Raw genomic sequence first — 25,182 nt, 5'->3', positions numbered from 1 at the left:
ACACCCCCCCCCCCCCCCACTTTATTTTAGAAAGAAAAAAATAAACAAAAATAACACAAACTCTCTTCTTCTTTTCTTCTTCTTCTTCAGTGCTCCTTTGTTCCTTCACACCACTACTAGCTACAAATACATATACATATATATTATATTACAAAAAAAATTATTAATCTAAAAATGGTGAAGTTCTCAAAGGAGCTTGAAGCACAACTAATACCAGAATGGAAAGAAGCCTTTGTCAACTATAAGCAGCTGAAGAAACACATAAAGAGGATCAAACTGTCACGAATTCAAAAGCATCAACAACCGCCGCCATGTGGTGGCGGTAGTAGTGCTGCTGACTTTGGTCGCTCTATTTTCGATTCGTTTCGCTTTGTCGCCAACAAGTTCTGCTTCACTTCAGATAACAATAAGCAAGACCTCATTCAGGTATATATTTTTAATAATATCAGCCTACACAGTAACTGCAACCGCAATATTTATATTACATATTTACATGTCAAAGTCTCTATCTCCGCACATAATTACATAAAGGACAATACGTTCTAATACGTAAACAAGTGCACAGCATGTGTGATATAAGATATTCAATCATATTAGCTACATATAAATACATATAAATACATCAAGATTGATTTTGATAATTAATTTTAGTACACAATATGCTAATTCATGTAATAGGGCTCCACATCGTAGCAATGCACGATACTCATGTGACCGCGTGCAACCTCTTTCTACCTCATTCTATTAGAACCGTGCTTTTTATCTTTTTGAAAATTAGGAGTGGGATTTGAAGCTAAGATTTTTAGACGAGGATGAGAAAACTATATTATTTGAGTTATAATTTGTTACCATTAGAACCATGTTTATTACCAGAAAAGAAGAAAGATATATTATCTAATAACATTTTTGGTAAAGTTGGCGTATCTTATCTTATAATTAAGATTAAGATCACCTAACTTTGTATACAAATAGTTAACCGGGTCTATTTTGTTTGTTACTTTTTTCGGTGAATTTCAGCTCATTTTTTTTCGGTGTTTTCAGGTATAGTATAAGCAGATTTATGATTGCGTGTGATTATGATTTTCTTTTTTCCTTTTCTTCTCGGTTTTCTGCTTTTTTATTTGTAGTGTTTTAGTCTCTTCGGGCATATAACATCGAAGAAGAAAGTAAAGTGATATCATTTCGAACACAATGATGTGCTCGTTTATTTGATTATTACAGATTTCTGTCTTGTTCTGCTCAAAAATTCAGAAAACATACATATCAATGCCCTCTTTCATTTTGATGTTTTCATCACCAAATATTCAAATTACGCTTAATAGTAACCGTGTGAAACCGCGAATTCGTGGTGCCATTGGAATGTTTCTTCCGTTGTTCTTGAAAACATTATTATTGTTGTTGTTGTTGTTGTTGTTGTTGTTGTTGTTGTTAACTGACTGGAATATAATATTTTTGTGTTTAATTTCGATTTTATATGTCTATGAAATATTTTGAAAGATATATATTTGAAATTCATCATGTGGTGAATGTTTAAGTTTTCATATTTAACCTATATATACAAATTAGGCATTAGATTAAACTTTTTATTTCTAAGCGCGGACTTATAATATTGAGTTAATAATGGTTAAAGACTAATTAAAATTAAATAATGGTTCTTTGATCTGATTCATAATTTCAAAATTATCCTTCTTACTTTATATGGCAGTATACTCATCTTTATTCAAATTTATTTTTTCTTTTTTATAATTTATCATGAAACGATTTTTCTAAAAATTTAAGTTGTGAATTTTTGTATAATTTTTTTTATCATATATTAAAATTCTTTTTAAATAATGATAGAATTGTAAATTTTTAAGTTATAAAAATTCTAATATATTTTAAAATCATTTTTTTTAAATTAATAAGTTGATAAAAAAATATACATAAATTATTATATGTCTAAAATTATCTTTTGAGAAATAGAAAGCTAAACGCACGTAATAGTATTTAATAAGTCTAAAAGATAGAAAGCACGAGAATCCACAAAAACAAATGTGAAGAGAATGAGAAGGGCATTAATAATAGAAAAAGTATAGATAGATAATGAAAATATTAAACAATGTGAATAATAGATATATTAAATGTTCATTTCACTAAGTGTACGAATAATTATTTTAATATTAAAATTTAAATAGATAATTTAAAAATGTAATGTATTTTTATTTAATTAATAATTATTTATATTATTTAAAAAAGTCATTGATTCCTCTAAAGTTGGCTCAGTGGCATATTTTCGGAACCATTTTCTGCTTCCTTTTCCCTTTAATTTTGGGAGTTTCTCATTCTCTCACGAAAGAGCAAAGAGGAAATTAAAGGGTACGGACGTTAGTGGGATATATGCATATTATTGTTCATATACATATATCATATCATGAAACTATTGTGCACCTTACATAGTAGAGTATTGCACCATCATTTAACCAGATATTTATACAATTTTTGAAATAACTAGTAAGTGAAATACATGCATGTTTATTGATTACTTGATTAGTGATATATAGAATGTTTTACACTAATGGTGTACGTAAATTAAATTCATTTAAAATTTGAAGGGTAAAATATTATTTTAGTTTTTAATATTTAAATTAAATTTTAATTTAGTTTTTAATATTTTAAATATTTTATTTTAAGTTTAAAAAATTTTAAATATTTTATTTCAGTACAAAAATGTTTCAAACAGATTAAATATTATCACACTATTAAATTTAACACGAATAATTAATATTAAAGAGTTAGTAATATTTAATTTTCATACGTAAATAAAATTGATCCATCAACAATCGTTAATTTAAAAATTTTTATTTTGATTTTAAATTGTTGATGATTGATTGATAAAATTTTAAAAATTTTTCTACTATATGAAAAAGATCAAGAAGAAGAAGTATTATAATATAAGAAAGTTTTGCTTATATTTCTCTAACACAAGAAAAAATATATAACTTAATAATAATGTTGTTAATGTCTATATTACACTCGTTTTGTTAATTATTTATGTCAAATTTAATGGTATACAATAACAATCTATTTAAAATTTTTTGGGACAAAAATAAGATGTCCAAAACATTAGAGACCAAATTAAAATATAACCCAAACATTAAGAATCAAAACAGTATTTATCCAAATTTTAATATCAAAATTGTATAGATATGAAATTTTTTATATAATTAGAAGAGTAAGCATCTATCATATATTACTAATTTTACAACTAAAATGTGTCACATGTCACTCTCTAATTGTAATTGAAATCAAATCTTTTTCTCTAAAATTAAAGAACTCCCTACTCTTCTTTTCTCTATCTCTCTTATTCCTTCACTCGCTCTATCTCTCTTATATATCATTATCAATGACTAATTATAAATTTGACAATCAAAATAGACAACATGACATTCTCTAATTGTATTTAAATTAAATTAAAATTAAAATATTCAAATTTGATAACTAAAATGTGGCACATGATACTCTCATTAAAATTTTGAAAAAAATATTTTCTTCTAAAATTAGTAAATATCCTTCTTATATTATCTTATCTACCTCTCTCTTTTTTTCTATTTCTCTCTCCTTTCCACTCTATATATAATTATAATCCATATTTTATATTAGTAATTTAATAAATCAAAATATGTCACCAGATATTTTTTTATTATAATTAAAATAAAATTTTTTCTTAACTTTCAAAATTAACAAACTCTCTCTTATTCTTCTTCTTTATCCTTCTCCATGTTTTCTTTTATTCTCTATTTTTCTCTATTTTTCTGTTCTACAAAATATAAAATTAACAACATAATATAATTTAAATAAAAAATATTATTATATGCATATTTTTTATTTAGTTTTAAATTTATACTACTTATTTTTCTAATTTATATTTTTACTTCTTTTTTTTCAAATATTTATTATATATAATTTAAAAAAATACTAGTGTTGTGATTAAAAGTTAAAATCAAGATTCAATTATTTAAAAAAATTGAGTTAATTTTATAATTATCAATATAATTTTTTTATGCTAATATCTAATTATATATGCATATATATTATTTTTAAATATCAAGCATAAAAATTAATTATTTTTATTTGTGCAACAAAATTAACACCTAATCAAATATAAAAATATGTATGTTAAATTCTTTTAAATTTTAAATAACGAATGTTAAAATTAATTATTAGTAAAAAATTAAATTCTTTCGTATAAAAATAATAACTAAAAAAACTTGTTATTCAATTTTATTTTTACTTACAGAGATCTTGGTCTTTTTAGTCGACGGAGACTTTTATTCCTTACGATCATTTTGTAAATGTAGTTTAATATTATAAATTTTTTGTGTCATAATCTATAATATCAGGATAAATTTTAAAAGATTTATATTTCCGTAATAGTATTACGAGTAGAAATACTAGTTTTTATCCCAAAAAAATAAAAGAAGAAGAGAGAATTACAATGATTTCTCATAATCATGAATAGTAGTTATTAATGTAGTTTTGTGAATTGTGATGCATGCATATATATAGGTGAGGAGAAAAACCATGGAAGATGGGGAGGAAGAAGTGTATGAAACGGAACTTGCTCAATTGTTTTCAGAAGAAGATGAGGTGCATGTGTTCTTTGCAAGCCTTGATGAGGAGCTTAACAAGGTGAACCAATTTTACAAGAAGCAAGAGATTGAGTTTCTTGAGAGGGGGGAGATGCTCAACAAGCAGCTTCAAATCATGCTTGACCTCAACCAACTTCTCATCGAAAAACGTTGCAAAAATCCATCACCCAAGGCTTTCAACGCTGGAATTTTCCCTCATTCTCCTACCCGGAACTCATATTTTTCCAGTTAGTTTTCGAATCTTGTTCCTTTGATATTATTTTTTAATACATTTTGGTTTCGTTGGTATTGAGATTTTATCTTATAAATTTTCACAAATAACCTAAATTATTCTCTATTTATTTTTTAAATTTTATGTGTTAATTAAGAATTTTTTTTTGTAGCTAACTTAAAAGAATTTTTTATTTAATTAGTATTGATCAATTTATAATAACAAGTTTCATATAAAAACTATTAATCTAACCAAATTAATTTTTATTAAATTTACGTTTTGGAAATTTCTAAATCTAACTAGAAATAATTTTTAAAATGTAAAAATATCAATTTTTATATTTATCTGTTTATTATCTAATAAATGTTATTCCTTTTTTTTTCCTTAGAAATAAAATGTAAATTTCTTTGGAAAGATATCTTTAATCTAAAATATAGTATTAAAATACAAAATAAAAATTCCTTTGGATGAAATTAAATATCCCTGTTATTTTCGATTTTTAATTTGCTTATTTTCTTTAACTTTAATTTGTCTGGGTTTAACTACTGGTGATGTTGATATATAAAAATAATAACTGATAAGTGAATATATATTATATTAAATGATTTAATCAAATAATATTAAATTATCTAATGATTTTAATTACAATGTTCTATATAAAAACATTTTTCACATGGCAGCTACCATATTTCATAAGAAAAGCATTAGCATGCACATGAAACTGTCCTTAATATTGAATTATATAGTTAACATGCATGCTCAATCGTTTCTTCTGGCGTCAGACTTGGATTCGACTCTGTGGTCCCACAACTGTCCTTATAAGTTAATATTGAAGTACATATTTAATAAATAATATAATATATCACATAAAATATGTTTTTTCGTGAGTGTTTGTAGCTATGCAAAATTGTATCTTCTCCATGCGCACAAGAAAAATTCTTGCTGTCCAACTCGTCTGTCTTTCTCTTTAATTGCCTCTCTCAATTTTGGTGTAGTCTAATGATTAGAGTCTAATTATGGAAAAAAGTATTTATCAGTTAATATTGGAAAAAAGTATTTATCAGTCTAATGAAAAAATTGTATTTTGATAGAAAATCTATCTAACCTATATTTTTAAAATTAATACATATAGGTTTTATATTATATTTATTAATGGATTTAGATCCTCTAAATTTTAAATTTTATTTTAAAAAATAAAATATGATCTATCACCATTTATTTCATAAGTGGAACAAAAAAAAATATAAAAAAATATTCAATAATAAGAAATTTCACTTTATCCTCTAAAATAAAAGTCTAAAATTTAGATGGAAGATACAAATTCTTTATTAATAGATGAGTAATTAATTGGCTTGTTTACTTAAATAATCATTAAGAGTTCAAATACCCTCTTATTTATTTATGTATGTTGTAATTTATTAATCACTAAATAAAATTTAAAATTCATGACAAATAATTGCGGGATTTAATTGTAGTCACAATATATAGTATGATTGCAAGGTTTATTACTGGGATAAATATCATAACCCTAATTGCGACCATTCTGTGTAGGAAATGATCTTCTCATGGCATGATATATTATTAAAATTTGTTGTGCAGAAAGTGTAGGAGAATCAGATAATGAAAGCAATTCAGAGATTTCACAAACGGAGGAAGTGATGACAACATTGGAAAGAAATGGAGTGAATTTTGTGAAGTCAGCAACAAGGATGAAGACAAAGAAAGGAAAAGCTAAGATGGCAATAAGAATTGATATTCCGGCCACCACGCCAAGCCGTAGCATCACGGCGGTTACTTCCATGTTATGGGAGGATTTAGTGAACAGTCCCATAAAAGAAGGGTCCGGTGGTGGTGGAGAGTTCATTAACAAAAGGAAAATTCAATATGCTGAGAAAATGATTAGGAGTGCATTTGTAGAGCTCTATAAAGGTCTTGGCCTTCTCAAAACCTACAGGTTAGTTCTAATTAATTAACTACATCATCGTCGTCATTATTATTATTAGGGGAGTGCTAGGGGACAATGAAAATTTTGAACAAAATGAACAACCACCAATCAAATGAAAATACATTACACCCTAATTTAATGTTACTAATCAAATTTACTCTTTTAACCTTATTAATTCACATTGTTTACACATTGTTCAAAAATCTTGTTTGTTACCTATACTTTTCCTTATTATTATTACAACTACCACCACTTTGCCATTTCCAAAAAGCCGCACCTTTTGTTCATTAATTTTTAAACTTATAAATAATAACACAAAATAATTATTTATAATTCAATGGTTAAAAATTGTTTTTGAATTATGTATAGGTATGGATTATTATTATTATTATTAGCAGCAGCAGCTGCTTGATTAGCACTACGCTAGTTGCGTTTCTAGTTTTTTAATATTATTGTAAGTTCAAAATAATAGAAATATCCATTTTTTCATAAATTTAAAAGTAGGAATTCCTTTTGTTTAGATAAGAAAAGGAAGAGTTATCTTTCAAGGTGCAATATTTTTATAATCATTAGCTAGAACATATATATATATATATATATATATATATATATATATATATATATATATATAATATGGAAATATAAAAAATTACATATGAAACCTAATTCTTTAATTTTATTCAGAAAAATATTAAGAAAATTATAATTTTTTTCTTAATATATGGACTAATACTAGTAAATTTTTGTTTTCACTAAAAATATTGGTTTCCAAATACTCTCCTTATATAACTAATTTTATTATTGTTTGGGCTATTAGTATAATGTATATTATGTTGTGGTGTGAAAAATATTAATAGTAGTAGTGTTGTAGAGGAAAGAGTGAGACGTTAATTTGGGGAGGTGTGTGAGCCTTGAATTGGATTGAGGGATAGATAAGGATTTAAGTAAGGCTATATGTGAATGTAACGAAGTTTATTTGCATTGCATGGAGGTTTATAGTGCCACGTAATATATAAGATTTGTTTTTGGTAGATGTAGGAAATGATAGTTGGGTTATATAGGCCAAGACGTTTCTATTAAAGAAGAAGGATATCTGAATTATCTAATAATGTGAACTGCCACCCCCTAACAAATACAATCACGACAAATATGGTCACCAAATCCAAATTGCTCACACCAAAGCTATAAAAGATTGAAATAATGATTAGATAAATAAAAATAAAAAATACACCATCTTGTATTATATGAATTGTGATCATTAAGAAATTGCACTAAAATGATGTGACATTGATAAAATTCACAATTTATATCAACTAGTTATAAACCTATAATATATATAATCATAATATTCATATAATAAACACTTTTATACAACTCATCAAACCTACACTTTAATGTTATACTTTTATCGAGCACATACATACTTTTGGGAGGGAAGTGGGAATTTGTGGCAAACATTTTGCTATTAAGGAAAAAAGGAAAAGAATTGAAATTGAGTTAGAAAAGGAAGGTGCAAATAAAAATCGTTGCCTTTGTGATGTACTAATTGAACAAGTAGGCGCATAATAAATGCTGGGATTATATAATTAAAATGTGAAACTTTAAATTCCTTTCTGAAACAATTTTACGTATTATTTCCAAATAGCTTCATTTAATTTCTTTGGTCACACATAGGTGTGCTATTATTGCTACAATTTCTTTTACCACTTTTTTTTCTTTTATTTGATTCCTTTACTTAATATATGCATGTCTTCAATGATATTGGGGTTATATAATATGAAGTTTTAATTAATTAGTTCACGTACTTTCTAAAAGCACCTTTTATGAGATAGCTATTTTCTAACAACATTATTCTCTTATTTTGGCAGCTCACTAAATATGGTGGCGTTTTCGAAGATATTGAAAAAATTTGACAAGGTGTGTCTTCAAATTAAATACTTTTAGCTATATATATATAGTGGACTGTGGACACACATTTCAGTGTGATTTTTGCATTCTGTCTATTTAGGGATAATACTAGGATGAAGCTTCTATGGTAATAGCATCACTTATTTAAAAATATCTATTTCTCTTTTTTCTTTTCAATTTTATTTTTGCTTGACAAAACATCTTTAACTTTTGGAAAATTAAAGTTTTATAAAACAATAATCACCCATGCTAAGTTAGCTAGTTCAATCAGTCTTCTAGATATTTAATGTCATGTTTTATCAGTTTATTATCTGCTTCAATTCTTCTAAATAAACATTAGCATTATGTATATGGCTAAACAATAATGTCATGTACTCTGACTTCACAAATAAAATAAATACATCTAAAATAATTTAACATTTATTATTTTAAATTGATTTGTAATATATTTATTCATTCATATCATACAATAATTTTGCTTATTATTGTATTGACTAATAATGATGAGCATGTGTAAATATTACTTTTCAGTGATATATGTGTATATAAGATAGACTAAAGATATAATAATTAACTTACATGTTTGGAGTCATATCATTAAAATTAATTAACAACTTAATTTAATGCATAATAATTAATTAAAATATCAAAGTCACCCACATAATTGAAATTGATAGCATTTTAGCCTCTGCTCTCAGTATTATTGACCGTACCCATCTTTGTAGTGGATATACTCACGCACTATGATCGAGTGATACATAATGAATAAGAATATAATTATACAGAATAATGGGACATAAACTATTTAACTCACATCCGAACAATTATGCATACAGAGTTCAATTTATATTTATGCTAATTAACTCTTTATTAAGGTATATTTTCATGATATGATATGAATTATATAACCAATTTATTTTCCCATTCAGGTTTCTTGCCAACAGACCTCCACAAATTATTTGAAAGAAGTGAAGAGGTCCCATTTCGTTAGTTCTGATAAGGTATCTGTCCTTTTTTTTCCCTTACAATCACGTTAATTATGTTAGAACAAAGCAATATTGTAAAAATAAGGTTAATTATTCTGTTAATTTTTATAATTTTATCAAATTTTAAATTAAGTCTTTATAATTTAAAAATTTATAATTGAATTTTTATACTAAATTAAAATTTTTAATTAGGTCATTTTTTTTTTGTTAGAAAAGAAGTTTTAAATATTTGTTTATGTGTTTGACTTATAATGAATTATAGAATATTTTAAAAGTAAATATTTGAAGATTATATATATTGTATTTTTTTAAGGAAAAAAAAAAGATAACAACAAATAAAAATTTAACTACAAGATTTTATCTAATATAAAAAATTAATTATAAATTTTTTAATTATAAAAATTTTATTAAAAATATGATAAAACCATAGATACTAATAGAATAATTAAACCCAAAAATAAACAAACATCTGATCAACATTTTTATCGTATCATGTTTAATTTGTTTGGATCCTATGATAACCTTCCTACTTTTATATATATATGAATTAGGAGAATGGGTTATATTATTGCGTAGCTATAATTTGACTAATGGTGATTATTTGTATTATTATAATAATCTTAGTTGAAATTAATTAAAGGTTGTTAGACTAATGGACGAAGTGGAATCCATATTCACAAAGCACTTTGCCAACAATGATAGAAAAAAAGCAATGAAGTTTCTAAGGCCCCAACAACAAAAAGCTTCTCACATGGTGACATTCCTTGTTGGTAATACACTGCCTCTCTCTCCTAATTGGTCCAAACCAACCCTAAAAAACTACTAATATATTTGTGGTTATTTAAAAAATAATAAAGCGAGTCCCATTATTATTTCCCGATAATGCTATTTTTAAAATTTCGTTAAGATATATAATAACTTTAGGAATTTTTATTGGTTCGTACATATTGTTTGAAATTAAAATCTCAATGTTCTTTATAGAATTCAAACTATAATGCAATATTTCATGTGTTAGCACTAAAGCCCAATAGAATTTTCATCCATTGCAATTTAACCGGTGGCCACTAACTCACTAAGAGAATGTGGTGAGCCAATTCATTTTATGCTTAATTATAGCTAGGTCAAATTTTAAATTCATCTTAATCGACAATAATGTCACTCCTTTATTATATGTATTTTTTTAAAATTATAGTTAAAGCATATGATTTTTTGTTAGTGATATTATTATTTATGTGTTTTTTTATTAATTTAAATCTTAAAAAAATTATGTCGTGATATAATATTAGAGTTTTTATGATCTAAAAAATTAAAATTAATTTTTGTTGACCCAAAAAAAATTCAATATAAGGTGAATAAAAAAAATATACAAAGATTCACACAAATCTAAAAAATACTCCTGCGTGAAAATGACATATAATAATGAAATTAATTTATAAAATCACATAATAATAATAATAATAATAATAATAATAATAATAATAATAATAATAATAATAATAATAATAATAATAATTCGGAAATAACAATATCACTACCCTTTTGATGAATAATATGTGATCACTTTATTAATGGTTCTATATTTTATTGTAGGGTTATGCACAGGTTCTTTTGTATCGTTGTTCTGTATATATGCAATATTGGCCCATTTGTGTGGAATATTCTCTCCAAGTACAGAGACAACTTATATGGATAGTGTCTACCCTGTTTTCAGGTCATCATCATGCTTCTTATTTTGTCTTACTTCACACATGTTCTTTAATTTTGATATCTCAGTGATCCACAAAGTGTGAACCAACTTGTTTAATAATGCATATCCTAATCCTTTCTATAAATTCCTTAAAATCTATTCATACATTTAATTTATGTTAATCTATTATATTTTATGATTATAAAAGCAATTAGTATTATAACTATTTATTTGAATATTATAAGATTATATAATTAAAATTTTGAAAAAGGAAATTTACTGTTATGGAATATTAAAATTAGTGGTTGATAAAAATAATAATTATTAGGTGTTCAATTTAAAACATAAATAGCATATTTTGTCACTCAACTAAAGGCTCAGCTATATGTCACGGTAAATTTTTAGAAGGTTATATTTAACAGTGTTTGTATAGTTTTCTGGAGTGTTTGAGAATACTCTAGATGGTTCCGGAACGTTCTAGAATGTCCTAGAAGGTTCTGGAATACTCTAGAAGGTTCTAGAAGACTTTAGAAGATCATGGAATATTCTAGAAGAGTGTAGATGTATATAGAAGTATAAAGAGTGGTATGGAATAATCTAGAAACATTTAGAGAGTTGTGGTAGGATAGATATTTGTAAAGAAGGTTCTGGATGATTAATCTGGACCGTTGATTAGATTTAATCCTAACCATCCATTGAGGAGGTGGATGGCTATAAATAGGGGTAAGAGTTAGAGTTTGGGTGTGTGTGAATCATTTGTAACAAACACTTGAGCAATAAAGTGTTCTTTCCACCAAGCTTCCTTTCTCTTGTGTTCTCTTGTGTTCTTAGCTTTCTTACTAAGTATTGAGGGTTAGGCTGACTTGGTCTTAGCTCAAGAGGTTGAGTAAGTCCGAGTGCCGGCACGGTAGCGTTGGAGTGTGTCCAAGGCCGTGACAATTTGGTATCCGAGCAAGGTTCGAGAGGGAGCACAAGTGGTTTGTGGGTATGGCTTCAAATATCACCATGGAGCATGTTGAGTCACAAAGGGGAAGGGATACTATTCCTTCTCAATGGGGAGGCAAGAAGGTACGTTCTTCAAGTGAGCCTAGTGGTAAGGACTCTAACTTCTTAGAAGAAAGAGTTTCTATGTTGGAAAATGTTCTATCCTCTATGGATGAGCGGTTCCAAAGGATAGAACATGACAAGGAGACCCTCGAGGCTCACGTGTTAGGAGAACTAGATGCTTTCAAAGAAAGCATGCTCCAAATCGAAGAGAAGCTTGAGAATTCCTTAAAGCTATTTGAGGAAGTTCGAATTTGGTTCGAGGAGGCAAAATCTCGACCAACCATTATAAGGGAGACGACAAAGATTGATCTCCCCAAGCCAAAGGAATTCAAGGGCGTAAGGGACGCTCGCGAGGTGGAGAACTTCCTATGGCAAATGGAGAGGTACTTCGAAGGCCAAGGGGTGGTCGAAGAAGCAATAAAGGTACGCACTGCAGCTCTCTACCTTTCTGATAATGCTACTTTGTGGTGGAGGAGAAAGTGCGTAGATATGGAAAAGGGTACTTGCAACATAACCACATGGGAAGATTTCAAAAGGGAGTTGAAAAGACAATTCTTCCCTGAAAATGTGGTTTATGAAGCAAGGAAGAAGTTGAGGGAGTTGAAGCACAAGAGTACAATTAGTGACTATGTAAAGGAGTTCACTACTCTCACACTTCAAATCCCCAACTTAGCATCAGAGGATGCATTGTTCTTCTTCATTGATGGACTCCAACCTTGGGCAAAGCAAGAACTACAAAGAAGGAATGTTAAGGATGTCGATGAGGCCATCGTGGTGGCCGAATCACTCACTGAGTATCATAGGGGAGACTCTAAACCCAAGTCTTCCTCCAAGCCTAGTTTTGCTAAAGGTGGGGGAGACAAGGGGAAGAGTTTCTCAACCAAGAAGGAAGGAAAATACTCTTCAAAGAAAGAGTACGAAGAAAAGAAGAAGGCTTTCGTGCCCAAAGGAGGATGCTTCGTGTGCAAGGGACCACACCAAATGAAGGATTGTCCCAAGTTAGGGACTTTGGCATCTATCGCTGAGGAACGAGAAGCTCAAACTCAAGTAACTGAGTGTGTTGGATCTATCTAACACATAAATGCTGTGAAGACCAAAGAGGCAAGCACTGTAGAAAAGAAAGGCTTGATGTATGTCAAAGCCTTTATCAATGAAAAACCCGTCATGGCTATGATCGACACTGGTGCTACACACAACTTCATCACGCCTGATGAAGCAAAGAGGCTTGGGTTGAAGATCACCGAAAAGAATGGCTGGTTCAAACCCGTGAATACCAAGGGTGAACCCCTTAAGGGAGTAGCAAAAGGGGTTGAGATGACTCTTGGTTCTTGGAAGGGCCTTGTGGATTTCTCAGTAGCACCCATGGACGATTTTAAAATAGTCATCGGACTCGATTTGCAAAGGAAAGCAAATATAATACCTATGCCATACTACGACGTAGTATGCGTCATGGAGAAAGGGTCTCCATGCATGGTCCCTACAGTCTTTAAAGTTGGCGGACCACCGATACTGTCTGCCATGCAACTCAAGAAAGGGTTCAAGAAGGGAGAGACTACATATTTGGCTCTATTACAAGAGGAGTCAACATTCGAAAGAGAAGACGTTCCTCCCAAAATCAAGGAAGTCCTTGAAGAAAATAAGGATATGATGCCTCCCGAGTTGCCAAAACAACTACCACCTAGGAGGAAGGTGGACCACAAGATTGAATTGGAGTTAGGAGCAAAGCCGCCCGCCTCAACACCTTATAGGATGGCACCGCCAGAACTCGATGAGTTGAAGAAGCAACTCAAGGATTTGCTAGATGCTGGGTTCATCCGTCAATCGAAGGCACCTTATGGCGCACCAGTCTTGTTCCAAAAGAAGCATGATGGTTCATTGAGACTATGCATCGACTATCGAGCACTTAACAAGGTAACCATCAAGAACAAATACCCCATTCCTTTGATAGCCGATTTGTTTGATCAACTTGGTAGAGCTAAGTGGTTCTCAAAGCTAGATTTGAGGTCAGGATATCACCAAGTGAGAATTGCCGATGGTGATGAACCTAAGACCACGTGTGTCACGAGGTATGGATCGTATGAGTGGTTGGTGATGCCTTTTGGCTTGACCAATGCTCCTGCGACCTTCTGTACCTTGATGAACGAGATTTTTCGACCTTACCTTGATCGATTTGTAGTGGTCTACTTGGATGACATTGTTGTCTATAGCAATACTTTGGAGGAACATGTAGAACACTTACGAACCGTGTTCAAGATCTTGCGAGAGAATAACCTATATGTGAAGAAGGAAAAGTGTTCCTTTGCAAGGGACGAAGTCCACTTCTTGGGACACATCATTAAAGATGGAACTCTCTGCATGGATCAAGGAAAAGTGAAGTCTATCAAAGAGTGGGAACCTCCAAACAAGGTATCTGAATTGAGGTCATTCCTTGGGTTGGCTAATTACTATCGGAGGTTTATCAAGGGATACTCCGCCAAGGCTGCACCATTAACTGATCTTCTCAAGAAGAACCACTCTTGGGAATGGTCAAAGGAGTGTCAAAAGGCTTTTGATGAGTTGAAGGCTGCTATCACAGAAGGACCAGTACTAGCACTACCCGACTACTCAAAGGTGTTTGAAGTCCACACTGATGCTTCTGACTACGCTATTGGAGGAGTTCTGATGCAAGAAGGACATCCTATTGCCTTTGAGAGTCGCAAGTTGAATGATACAGAGAGGCGATACACTGTCCAAGAGAAGGAGATGACCGCGGTAGTGCATTGTCTGAGAACTTGGCGTCACTATTTGCTTGGTTCACACTTCATCGTCAAGACAGACAATGTGGCTACAAGCTACTTCCAAACTCAAAAGAAGTTAAGCCCCAAACAAGCTAGGTGGCAAGACTTCTTGGCTGAGTTTGATTTCGAATTCGAATACAAGTCAGGCAAGACTAATGTGGTAGCAGATGCGCTGAGTCGCAAGGCTGAGTTGGCGGCCATTTCTATGGTTGAAGGAGATATTGTGCATACCATCAAGGAAGGGTTGCATCACGATCCATTAGCCAAGAAGTTGGTGGAGTTGGCTAGAGAAGGTAAGACCAAAAGATTTTGGTTAGAAAACGACCTTTTCTACACAAAAGGGAGAAGACTATACGTTCCTAAATGGGAAAATCTGAGAAGGAAGTTGGTAAGAGAATGCCATGACACCAAGTGGGCTGGTCACCAAGGTCAGCGAAGGACCTTAGCACTCATTGAATCTTCTTATTATTGGCCTCAAATGAGAGATGAAGTGGAGAGCTATGTGAAGACTTGTCTTGTGTGTCAACAAGATAAGATTGAAAATAAGACACCAAGCGGGTTGTTGGAACCTCTGCCTCCATCAGAGCGACCGTGGGAAAGTGTCTCTCTAGATTTCATCTCTGCCTTACCGAAGTCCGAGGGGTTTGGATCTATTCTCGTGGTAGTGGATCGATTTTCGAAGTATGCTACCTTTATACCTGCCCCTACTGACTGCACTGCAGAGGAAGCAGCACGACTATTCTTCAAGAATGTGGTGAAGTACTGGGGATTGCCTAAGAGCATCATTAGTGATCGAGATCCACGCTTCACAGGACGACTATGGACGGAGCTGTTCAAACTCCTTGGGTCGGAGCTTCATTTCTCAACAAGCTTCCATCCTCAAACCGATGGGCAGACTGAGAGAGTGAATGCCTTACTTGAGTGTTACTTGAGGCATTTTGTAAGCGTTAATCAGAAGGATTGGACAAAACTCCTAGACATTGCTCAATTCTCATACAATCTGCAAAGGAGTGAGTCTACAGGGAAGAGCCCATTCGAGATTGTGACTGGACAACAGCCGCTTACACCTCACTCTCTTTCTTCCTCTTACTCAGGGGAGAGCCCTGGAGCTTATCATATGATTAAGTCATGGGAAGAACAAGCAGATGTCACTCGTTCTTACCTCGACAAAGCTGACAAGAGGATGAAAAAATGGACAGATAAGAAGAGGAGGCATGCAAGCTATCAAGTGGGAGACAAGGTAATTGATCAAACTTCTTCCACAACAATTCAAAGCCTTTCGCAAGGTTCATAAGGGCTTAATCCGCAAATACGAAGGGCCATTTGAGATCATTGGACGTGTTGGGGAGGTTGCTTACAAAGTACAACTTCCTCCCTCTATGAAGATTCACCCGGTCTTCCATGTGAGTATGCTTAAACCATATCATGGAGACAAAGACGAACCGAGTAGAGGTGACTCAAGTCGTGCTCCGCCTGTGGTAATTAGATCATTTGATAAAGAAATCGAAGAGATCTTAGCTAATCGCATCGTGCGACGAAGAGGAGTGCCACCAAGTATTCAATATTTGATCAAGTGGAAAGGGCTCCCGATAACTGAAGCTAGTTGGGAAGCTCGTGAAGATCTGTGGCAATTCCAAGAACACCTAGAGCGCTATCATAAACAGAACGCGACGAGGACGTCTGCGCATTAGGTGGGGGAGAATGTCACGGTAAATTTTTAGAAGGTTATATTTAACAGTGTTTGTATAGTTTTCTGGAGTGTTTGAGAATACTCTAGATGGTTCCGGAACGTTCTAGAATGTCCTAGAAGGTTCTGGAATACTCTAGAAGGTTCTAGAAGACTTTAGAAGATCATGGAATATTCTAGAAGAGTGTAGATGTATATAGAAGTATAAAGAGTGGTATGGAATAATCTAGAAACATTTAGAGAGTTGTGGTAGGATAGATATTTGTAAAGAAGGTTCTGGATGATTAATCTGGACCGTTGATTAGATTTAATCCTAACCATCCATTGAGGAGGTGGATGGCTATAAATAGGGGTAAGAGTTAGAGTTTGGGTGTGTGTGAATCATTTGTAACAAACACTTGAGCAATAAAGTGTTCTTTCCACCAAGCTTCCTTTCTCTTGTGTTCTCTTGTGTTCTTAGCTTTCTTACTAAGTATTGAGGGTTAGGCTGACTTGGTCTTAGCTCAAGAGGTTGAGTAAGTCCGAGTGCCGGCACGGTAGCGTTGGAGTGTGTCCAAGGCCGTGACATATAGCACTGCCAGTAAAAACAAATATTCAACATAAATGCGTTTGGATTCACATTTCTGTACCATGTTTTTCTTTTTTTTTTTTTGTGGGTGTGTTCTGTACCATGTTTTTATTTTCTTTTGATGCAATCTATCTCTTTTGAACTGTTTTTTTTTTGTCATGCTTTTGAACTGTTTCGTTTCTGAAATATTTTTTGGTTGGTATATTTTTGATGGCGTGTATTGTTTATGGGCTACCTTGTCAGTGTGGTCTCATTCTCATATGTTTAGTTTAAGGGCTTTCTACAAGGCCTAAATCAGTTAGAAAAACCAATATATACGCATTCATGTTTGTATTCTGTCCAAGAAAAAAAAAGGAAAATATTATTCTCTGCATTTGGTACTATATTATACATTGATGATAATTATATTTTTAGATAGAACATAGATATGGGTAAAAATGACAGTTTTCTGCATTTTATTTTATAAAAAAGGACAGGGAAAATCCTAACAAATTTAGGTTAAGTCAAACATAGTTTTTCTAATAACTCAGCTTTGCAATTATAAGGAACCATAATGTGATGATAAGTTTCACTAATAGTTACAATAATTTTTTTGTGCAGTGTGTTTGCCTTGTTTAGTCTACACTTGTTTATGTATGGATGCAACTTGTACATGTGGAAGGGAACAAGAATCAACCATAATTTCATATTTGAATTCTCACAAAGCACAGCATTAAAGCATAGAGATGCATTTCTAATGTGCACCATTTTTATGACAACTGTGGTTGGAGCAATGGTCATACATCTTGTTCTAAGGGCTGCTGCATTTTCTCCTAACCAATTTGATGCAATTCCTGGAATCCTTCTTCTGGTTAGTCTACAACTACCACATGCTTGTTTTTCAACTAAATTTTTATTGCCACCCTTTCTAGAATTCATTAACAAACTTTTTACATTTTTTAGAATTTATTTTCGATTTTTTTATATTATTATTGTTATTTATGAATATGCAACAGTTCAATATGGGATAATTTTTTTTATTAATGTTATATAACTAATATTTTTTTTGTTTTTTTGCTAACACTTGACAAACAAATATTTTTATATTAAATTATAAATTTTAAATCTTAAGAATATAAAAAAAAGTATTGGCTAATATTGATAATAAAAAAATTGGTCCCTAACATTCTTTTTATTAATATTAATCAATACTTTGGACCAATACTTTTTTATTTTATTAGAGTTTAGAATTTAGAATTTAGAATTTAATATATAAAAATATTTTTATTGGTCAAGTATTAAAAAAATAATAAATTTTTTTATTGCTATAATATTATTTTTATTTTATTTTGTCACAATTAACATGGAGACATGTTATTTTTAACATCTCGTGATCTTGGCATCATCACTAAAAAATTAATATATAATGTTTTGTGAGGAAAACGTAACACATTGATTAATAATTTAAAAAATATGATAACTTGGTTCGTGATTTATAAACAATGAATGAAAATTGGAGATTTTATCCCCTTATATTATTTTTTATTAATTAATTCGTTAGTGTTTTAATTTTTTTTGGACTACATTTGTGTTTAATTTCAAATTCATATACACACTTGGCTTTAGAAAAGTGATTTCTAATATAGCACAAGTATAGTATTGAAGTTAATTCTAACAAAATCTTATTTTGCAGTCTTTCATAGCTTTGCTCATTTGTCCATTCGACTTCTTTTATCGCCCAACTCGATTTTGCTTCCTCCGTGTTCTTCGTAACATTGCCTGCTCTCCATTTTATAAGGTAAGCTGCTTCACTTAATCACTTACAATATTTTAATAATAATTCATCAAAAAATGTTGTTCTCACAATTAATTTAGATAAGAATAAATCAGAATGGTATTCAAAAGATTACATTGTTGATAAAATAAATTTCAAAAGATGTTAACAATAAATAAATTTTTAAAAGATTTATAAATACGACAAAAAGAATTAGATATTAAATATATATTCTAAAAAATAATTTTAGAAATTAAATTTTGATATAACTTTTTAGAATCATTATTAAAAAAATAAAATCTGTTCATCCTTAAAATTTGGTAATTTTTTTTACGAGCGAATCTTTTAAAAAAGAAAATGTATTGTCAATAACCGTATTTTTTTAAAAAATAAAAAAATCTAGAAATTAAATTTTATTTCAAATATTTTTTTATCTACTTAATAAGTCATTTGTTAAATATAAAATTTTTTTATTGCTTACAAAAAATATAATATTTATTTATTTTCTTTTGTTATATTTTTAAATTATTCAGAAACTGTCTTATCAATAATATTTTTTAAGAATTTTTTTATTAGCAGCTAAATTTTTCGTATACCAAATTAATAATTAACTCGTTTAAATAATTAACATTAATAACTATTAAAAAGAAAAGAGAAATGTGAGTTTTTTTTTTAAAATAACGTACCAGGCCACTCTTTTTTATTGCCGTGACACCTCATTTTTTTCACGTGCTATTTGAGAGGCATCTAAGTGATCTAACCAAGAAGGGTCTTCCATATAGAAAACGCTAATCTAAAATGCGTATTTAGATGGAAAACGCTTAAGCGTGTAGACGTGTAGTGCTTCCATATAGTACCAAACGTGAAATTTTTTTTTTCTTTTCTTCTTTTAAATTGCATTGAGTAATCTTTGTTGATTTGCAATGTTTTCTACAGGTTCTGCTGGTAGACTTTTTTATGGCCGACCAACTAACTAGTCAGGTAATAATATTTTATACTATATATTATTGCAGCCTAGAACGAATTTGATTATAACTTGTCCTTAAATTTGTTATCCTAATCAATCTAAACTTGTAATTATGCAATATAATTAAATTATAAACATTGAAATTATTGTCTTATATATGGTTACAGATTCCGTTGCTAAGGCATTTGGAAACAACAAGTTGCCACATTTTTGCTAGAATTTTCAGAACACACCGTCCTGAGTCATGCCATTCTGGAAGATTATACGTTGAATTAACTTATATCGTCTCTTTTATGCCATATTATTGGCGCGCATTGCAGGTAATTAGTAATATGGTTTGATTGTGCACTAAAATAGTATATCACACTTAGAATACCTGGCCTTAATGTTGAAAAGCTTTTACATGACCTCGCACGTGTATTAGATTGAATTTAGTTTTGAGAATAAAACAAAATAAAATATTAAAAATATGACACAAAAAATATAAAAATATTATTTGTACATTAAAATTTGTCACTAAAATCAGTAACTAATGTATTTGTGTATAAATACATGTGTGATTTAATTTATTTTTAATGTGTATTTATATTTCAACATATATTTTTATATTAGTAATTGATTTTGGTGGCTGATTTTAATGTACATATAACATTACTTCAAAAAATATAAATATAAAAATTAATGTTTTGTATTTATTTTATGATGAACTAAATATGAGATAAAATAAATTATAAAAAATCTATTTTATCATTGTTTTATTCCACGTCCAAATTTTAAGGAAAAAGATATAATAATAAACCATATAATTATAAAAATTTATAGGAAAGAAAGATACAAAATACAATAATTGTCTAATTCAATATCTTATAACACAATAATATTTGTGTTAATGTCTTATCTGTCACATATGATTTTATGTATTTTTGTCCTTTTTTCAATGCATCGTGCTTGTAAACAAAAATAATCTTAATTTTTTTTTAATTTGTTCAATTAAGGAAAGACAAAAATGTCTTTTACCAAAAAGCTAAAAATAAAAATCAGAGCTATTTATTTTATTTTATTGCTATTCTGTTTTTGTACATACTCCATCATTCATGTATGTAAAATTCAAAAGGTAAAAATGATTTTTCAATTTAGCGGTACAATAGAATGAATATAATGCAAGGGGAGTGAGTGGTAGCTAGTATGTGTAACTTTGATACACCTTAAAGAGTACAAGTGTAATTTAATTATATATATTATTGCTACTATATTTGCAAATACTAATTGATGTTTGGTACTAAATTTGTGTAATCAATTAACACCACATTCTGTACTAGTGTACAAGGCGATGGTTTGATGATGGCGATGTAAACCATTTACTTAACATGGGGAAGTATGTTTCAGCAATGGTTGCAGCAGGGGCAAGAGTGACATATAGCAGGCAAGATAACCATTTATGGTTTGCTATGGTCTTAGTCACTTCTGTGGTGGCCACACTTTATCAACTCTATTGGGATTTTGTCAAGGATTGGGGCCTTCTTAATCCTAACTCTAAGAATCCATGGCTCAGAGATGATCTCATTCTCAAAAATAAAACCATATACTACATCTCTATGGTAACTTCTCTACCAATTATCTAAGTATCATAAAAAGCATATGCACTATGCGTTTGTATTTTGTTTTTCAAACAAAAAAAATAAGTACAAAGCAAACTTTTCAATATCGTACTAGTGATCGAACCCATAAAACTAAAGCTAAAAAATTTAAAAATTTAATTTAGGTTTAATTGAAGTTGAATCGAATAAAATAAAATAATATATTTATATATAGTATATATAATGTTTTAAACAATAATTTTTTATTTTATTATTTTAAATGCTAAAAAATCAGACCAGTTTAATCAATTAATTTGGTGACCGATATCTTTAATTAACCTGACTAGTTTTCAGTTTTCGATCAGGCTTTTAAAATAATGGTACAATAATATAATTTTTTTTTGCTCAAAAATAAAAAATTCTTATATTTTCTATACTTATTAAAAATGGAGATAAAATATGTATTTGTTGCTTTGTTTTTGTAATTTTGTTTAGAGATAGTAACTTAAACAAAGCCTATATCTATATAGAGTTTTGGATATGAAATGTCATTTTGATTATTAAAATATTAGGCTGCATTTGATTTGTATTTGTATTTTTTGTTTTTAATATTTTGTGAAAAAATAAAAAATAAAAACAGAAACAAAATTTTATTTTTTTATTATTTTCTCTTTTTATTTATAACATTCTAAAAATAAAATTTATTAAAAGTAAAAGCGTAGATCAAATCACTCTTTGCTTGATAAATCAGTATTCGCTTTGAGTGAATTTTTGAGGAGAACTAATGTTGATACAATGTAATCATTTCAATACTTGATGATGGAGTTTCGTCACTAAAATTGTAATGTTTTAATTTTGTAATTAATAAGAAGTGATTATTGGATTTGGATTTCAGGCATTGAATGTTGTCCTAAGAGTGGCTTGGGTGGAAACCATCATGCATCTGAGAGTGGGGCCTATTCAAACAAGGCTGCTAGATTTTTTGTTGGCTTCATTGGAAGTTATCCGAAGAGGACATTGGAATTTCTACAGGTGCAATATTCTCACGCATTTTAGAATTTCTACTACACTTTTTCCTTTTACATTTTATTATTTTTACAATTAATAAGAATTTCTTTTTCAATCCGTTGATTTCATTTAATTAGGGCTATAAGATGCCCAGCTCCGATGCCTCAACTAACTAAAGTGATATAATATGAAAGTATTTGTGAATAACAAAGAGAAAGCTTATGGCTACAAATACTATGACTAGAATGCAAACAATTTAACATATGTTCTCTTTTTTACAAAATATTTTTTAAACTAAGCATTGCTTCTTAAAATCTACTAACCTTAGCTTATTGTTTCCTATCAAACGAATATTCAAGGGTAACCTCTAAACTAAAACAAAATTAATAAACTATTGATAAGTTTTTTACTATTTTCTTAACCAAAAAAAAAAAAAACCAACATCATTTAGCTAACAAAAATTAACCTAACAAATAAGTCCAATAAAAAAATTACAATTTTTCGTTTGAAATTATTCTTTCATTCTCTTTTACTTCTTCTCATTTTTTCTAATACCATAATTCTATCCACCCACTACTAGTAATTAATCAACCGTCACTATGCTAGTCACCATTAGCCACCATTGTTGACTACTACCTTCAGACACCTGTCATCGAACATTTTAAATTTTAAATTATAAATCCTAAATTTTAAACCATATTTTAAGAGCTAAATTTTAAATTTTAAATTTTAAATTTTAAATTTTGATCTCTAAATTTTAAGTCTTAATTTTAAATTATAAATTTTATCTCTAAATTAATTTTACTTTGTTTTATTTCTAATTTTTTTATTTAAATTTTAGATGTTTTTATTATTTTTATTTGAGAGGACATGAACACTTTTTTTTTTTCGAGGAACTAATAAATTGTTGTATCATAATTTTTTAAACTAAATTAGTAGTTTAGCCATTTATATACACTCAATAAAGTTAAGGCTTTTAATGTAATTTTATTCCTCTTGACCGTATTTATTTACAAAGTAGTGAAATGTTGAACAAAATCATATTAAAATTACTTATGTGGAACAGGTTGGAAAATGAGCATCTAAACAATGTTGGGCATTTTCGGGCAGTAAAAGCGGTTCCGCTACCATTTCGCGAACTAGATTCAGATAGTTAAAGTGATGATTTTCTCGTGATGACATGTATAATGTATTTATGTGTGGAAAACATTGTTGCTGAGGTGGCAAAACTGAGTAAGCATAGGCTCAAAGGAAATTAATAAAATAATATTTTGAAGGTGTGAAATCCCTCACTCACCATTCATCTTATTATAACAGTTAAATTACTTCAGTATGTTGTTATAATTTTAATAAATTTATAATTAAATTTTTATAATTTTAAATTTTTAATTAAATTTTTATATTATTTTAAATTTTGTAACCAAATCATTAATGTAATAAAAATGTTGAATTTCACCGAATATTCTAAAAAAAAAGATATTCAAATTTAAAAGTTTAATCCTTAAATATGAGTAACTTTAATTTAAAGAAAAATATTTTATTAATTCTAATATTTTTTTTAACAATAAAAATTTAATTACAAAATTTTAAACAATATATAAATCAAATTAGATGCTTTAAAAATTAAAGGAAGTTAATTACAAATGTTATGAAACTATAACGACTTACAGACAAATTTAACATGTTATAACAACTGAAGTGTGAATAGAAACCTATATTATGACAAAAAAAAAAGGTGCATCATAGATGAGTAGATGACTGTTTGTCTTGTAAATTGCATATCTCAACTTGCATTCAAGTTCATGTCAATCTTGATTGAAAAAAGAAAAATAACCGATCTATTTATTTTCTTCTTTTTTCATCTAGTTTTATGAATTGGTTTTGATAATCAATTAAAAGGTTGTTAATCTTAGTTGTAGTTTAACAGTTTGATGATATGACAATAACAACTTTTCAAGAAACTATATAAAAAAATAGCACAAAAAAAGAGAAAAAAATAGTGTTCGTTACCTCTAAAGAACTGGTTGATGAATGTTTGGACCGATAGTTCCAATGCTCGATGGCAATTTTGTGAATGGGGGTGGTACCTATAATGAATTAATGATACTCTAAATATTCAAAAAAGTAGGATAAAATTAAGATTGAATTCATACCTTGAGCCGAGAGCTCCCTATTTTGGAAACCTTTGAAGTTTGTTGGCCTGATTTGAGATATTGTGGTGATTCGCCCCGTTTCAATTTGTGAAGAGCCATTATTATGGTATTAATTCGAATTTTGAATTGTCGTGGGCCTTCCTTTGGGATCAATGGGTGCAGTGATGAGTTGGATTCGAAGACCCTCGAATGTGGCCGAAACCTGGGTCCAAAACAAATAGTAAATAAATTTTGGTACTGAAAAAGATTAACAAATATCATCTTCATAGTAGAAATGAAT

The 25,182-nt window shown here is 29.4% G+C and overlaps 1 protein-coding gene and 1 long non-coding RNA gene across 2 annotated transcripts; one reads left to right on the top strand and one right to left on the bottom strand.

Annotated features, from left to right (window-relative positions):
* On the top strand, nucleotides 1-24,034 carry LOC112743493 (phosphate transporter PHO1). The gene is made up of 14 exons (XM_025792713.2): nucleotides 1-426; nucleotides 4,546-4,855; nucleotides 6,439-6,793; nucleotides 8,653-8,701; nucleotides 9,622-9,693; nucleotides 10,319-10,448; nucleotides 11,269-11,389; nucleotides 18,045-18,294; nucleotides 19,117-19,221; nucleotides 20,134-20,178; nucleotides 20,332-20,484; nucleotides 21,484-21,762; nucleotides 22,637-22,773; nucleotides 23,816-24,034. Exons 1-14 carry the CDS (start codon nucleotides 175-177, stop codon nucleotides 23,904-23,906), a joined length of 2,349 nt encoding a protein of 782 aa, XP_025648498.1. The 5' UTR covers nucleotides 1-174; the 3' UTR covers nucleotides 23,907-24,034.
* On the bottom strand, nucleotides 23,196-24,895 carry LOC112743499 (uncharacterized). Its single transcript, XR_003171966.3, has 2 exons — nucleotides 24,760-24,895; nucleotides 23,196-23,395 (listed from the first exon to the last, which is right to left on the bottom strand). It is a non-coding gene; the product is annotated as an uncharacterized lncRNA (long non-coding RNA).
* Nucleotides 24,896-25,182: the final 287 nt, after the last annotated feature.

The sequence above is a fragment of the Arachis hypogaea genome, chromosome 2 (genome assembly GCF_003086295.3).
Source record: "Arachis hypogaea cultivar Tifrunner chromosome 2, arahy.Tifrunner.gnm2.J5K5, whole genome shotgun sequence".
In the NCBI taxonomy this organism is placed as follows: Eukaryota; Viridiplantae; Streptophyta; class Magnoliopsida; order Fabales; family Fabaceae; genus Arachis; species Arachis hypogaea.
The sequence above is the reverse complement of the archived record's forward strand: the minus strand, read 5'-3'. Positions and strand labels throughout refer to the sequence as shown.

Excerpts from the sequence above, each read along its gene's own strand:
- LOC112743493 (XM_025792713.2), top strand. The coding sequence starts at position 175 with ATGGTGAAGTTCTCAAAGGAGCTTGAAGCACAACTAATACCAGAATGG. Across the intron at positions 427-4,545 it reads ATAAGCAAGACCTCATTCAG|GTGAGGAGAAAAACCATGGA; the intron begins GTATATATTTTT and ends GCATATATATAG. Across the intron at positions 18,295-19,116 it reads TTCCTGGAATCCTTCTTCTG|TCTTTCATAGCTTTGCTCAT; the intron begins GTTAGTCTACAA and ends CTTATTTTGCAG.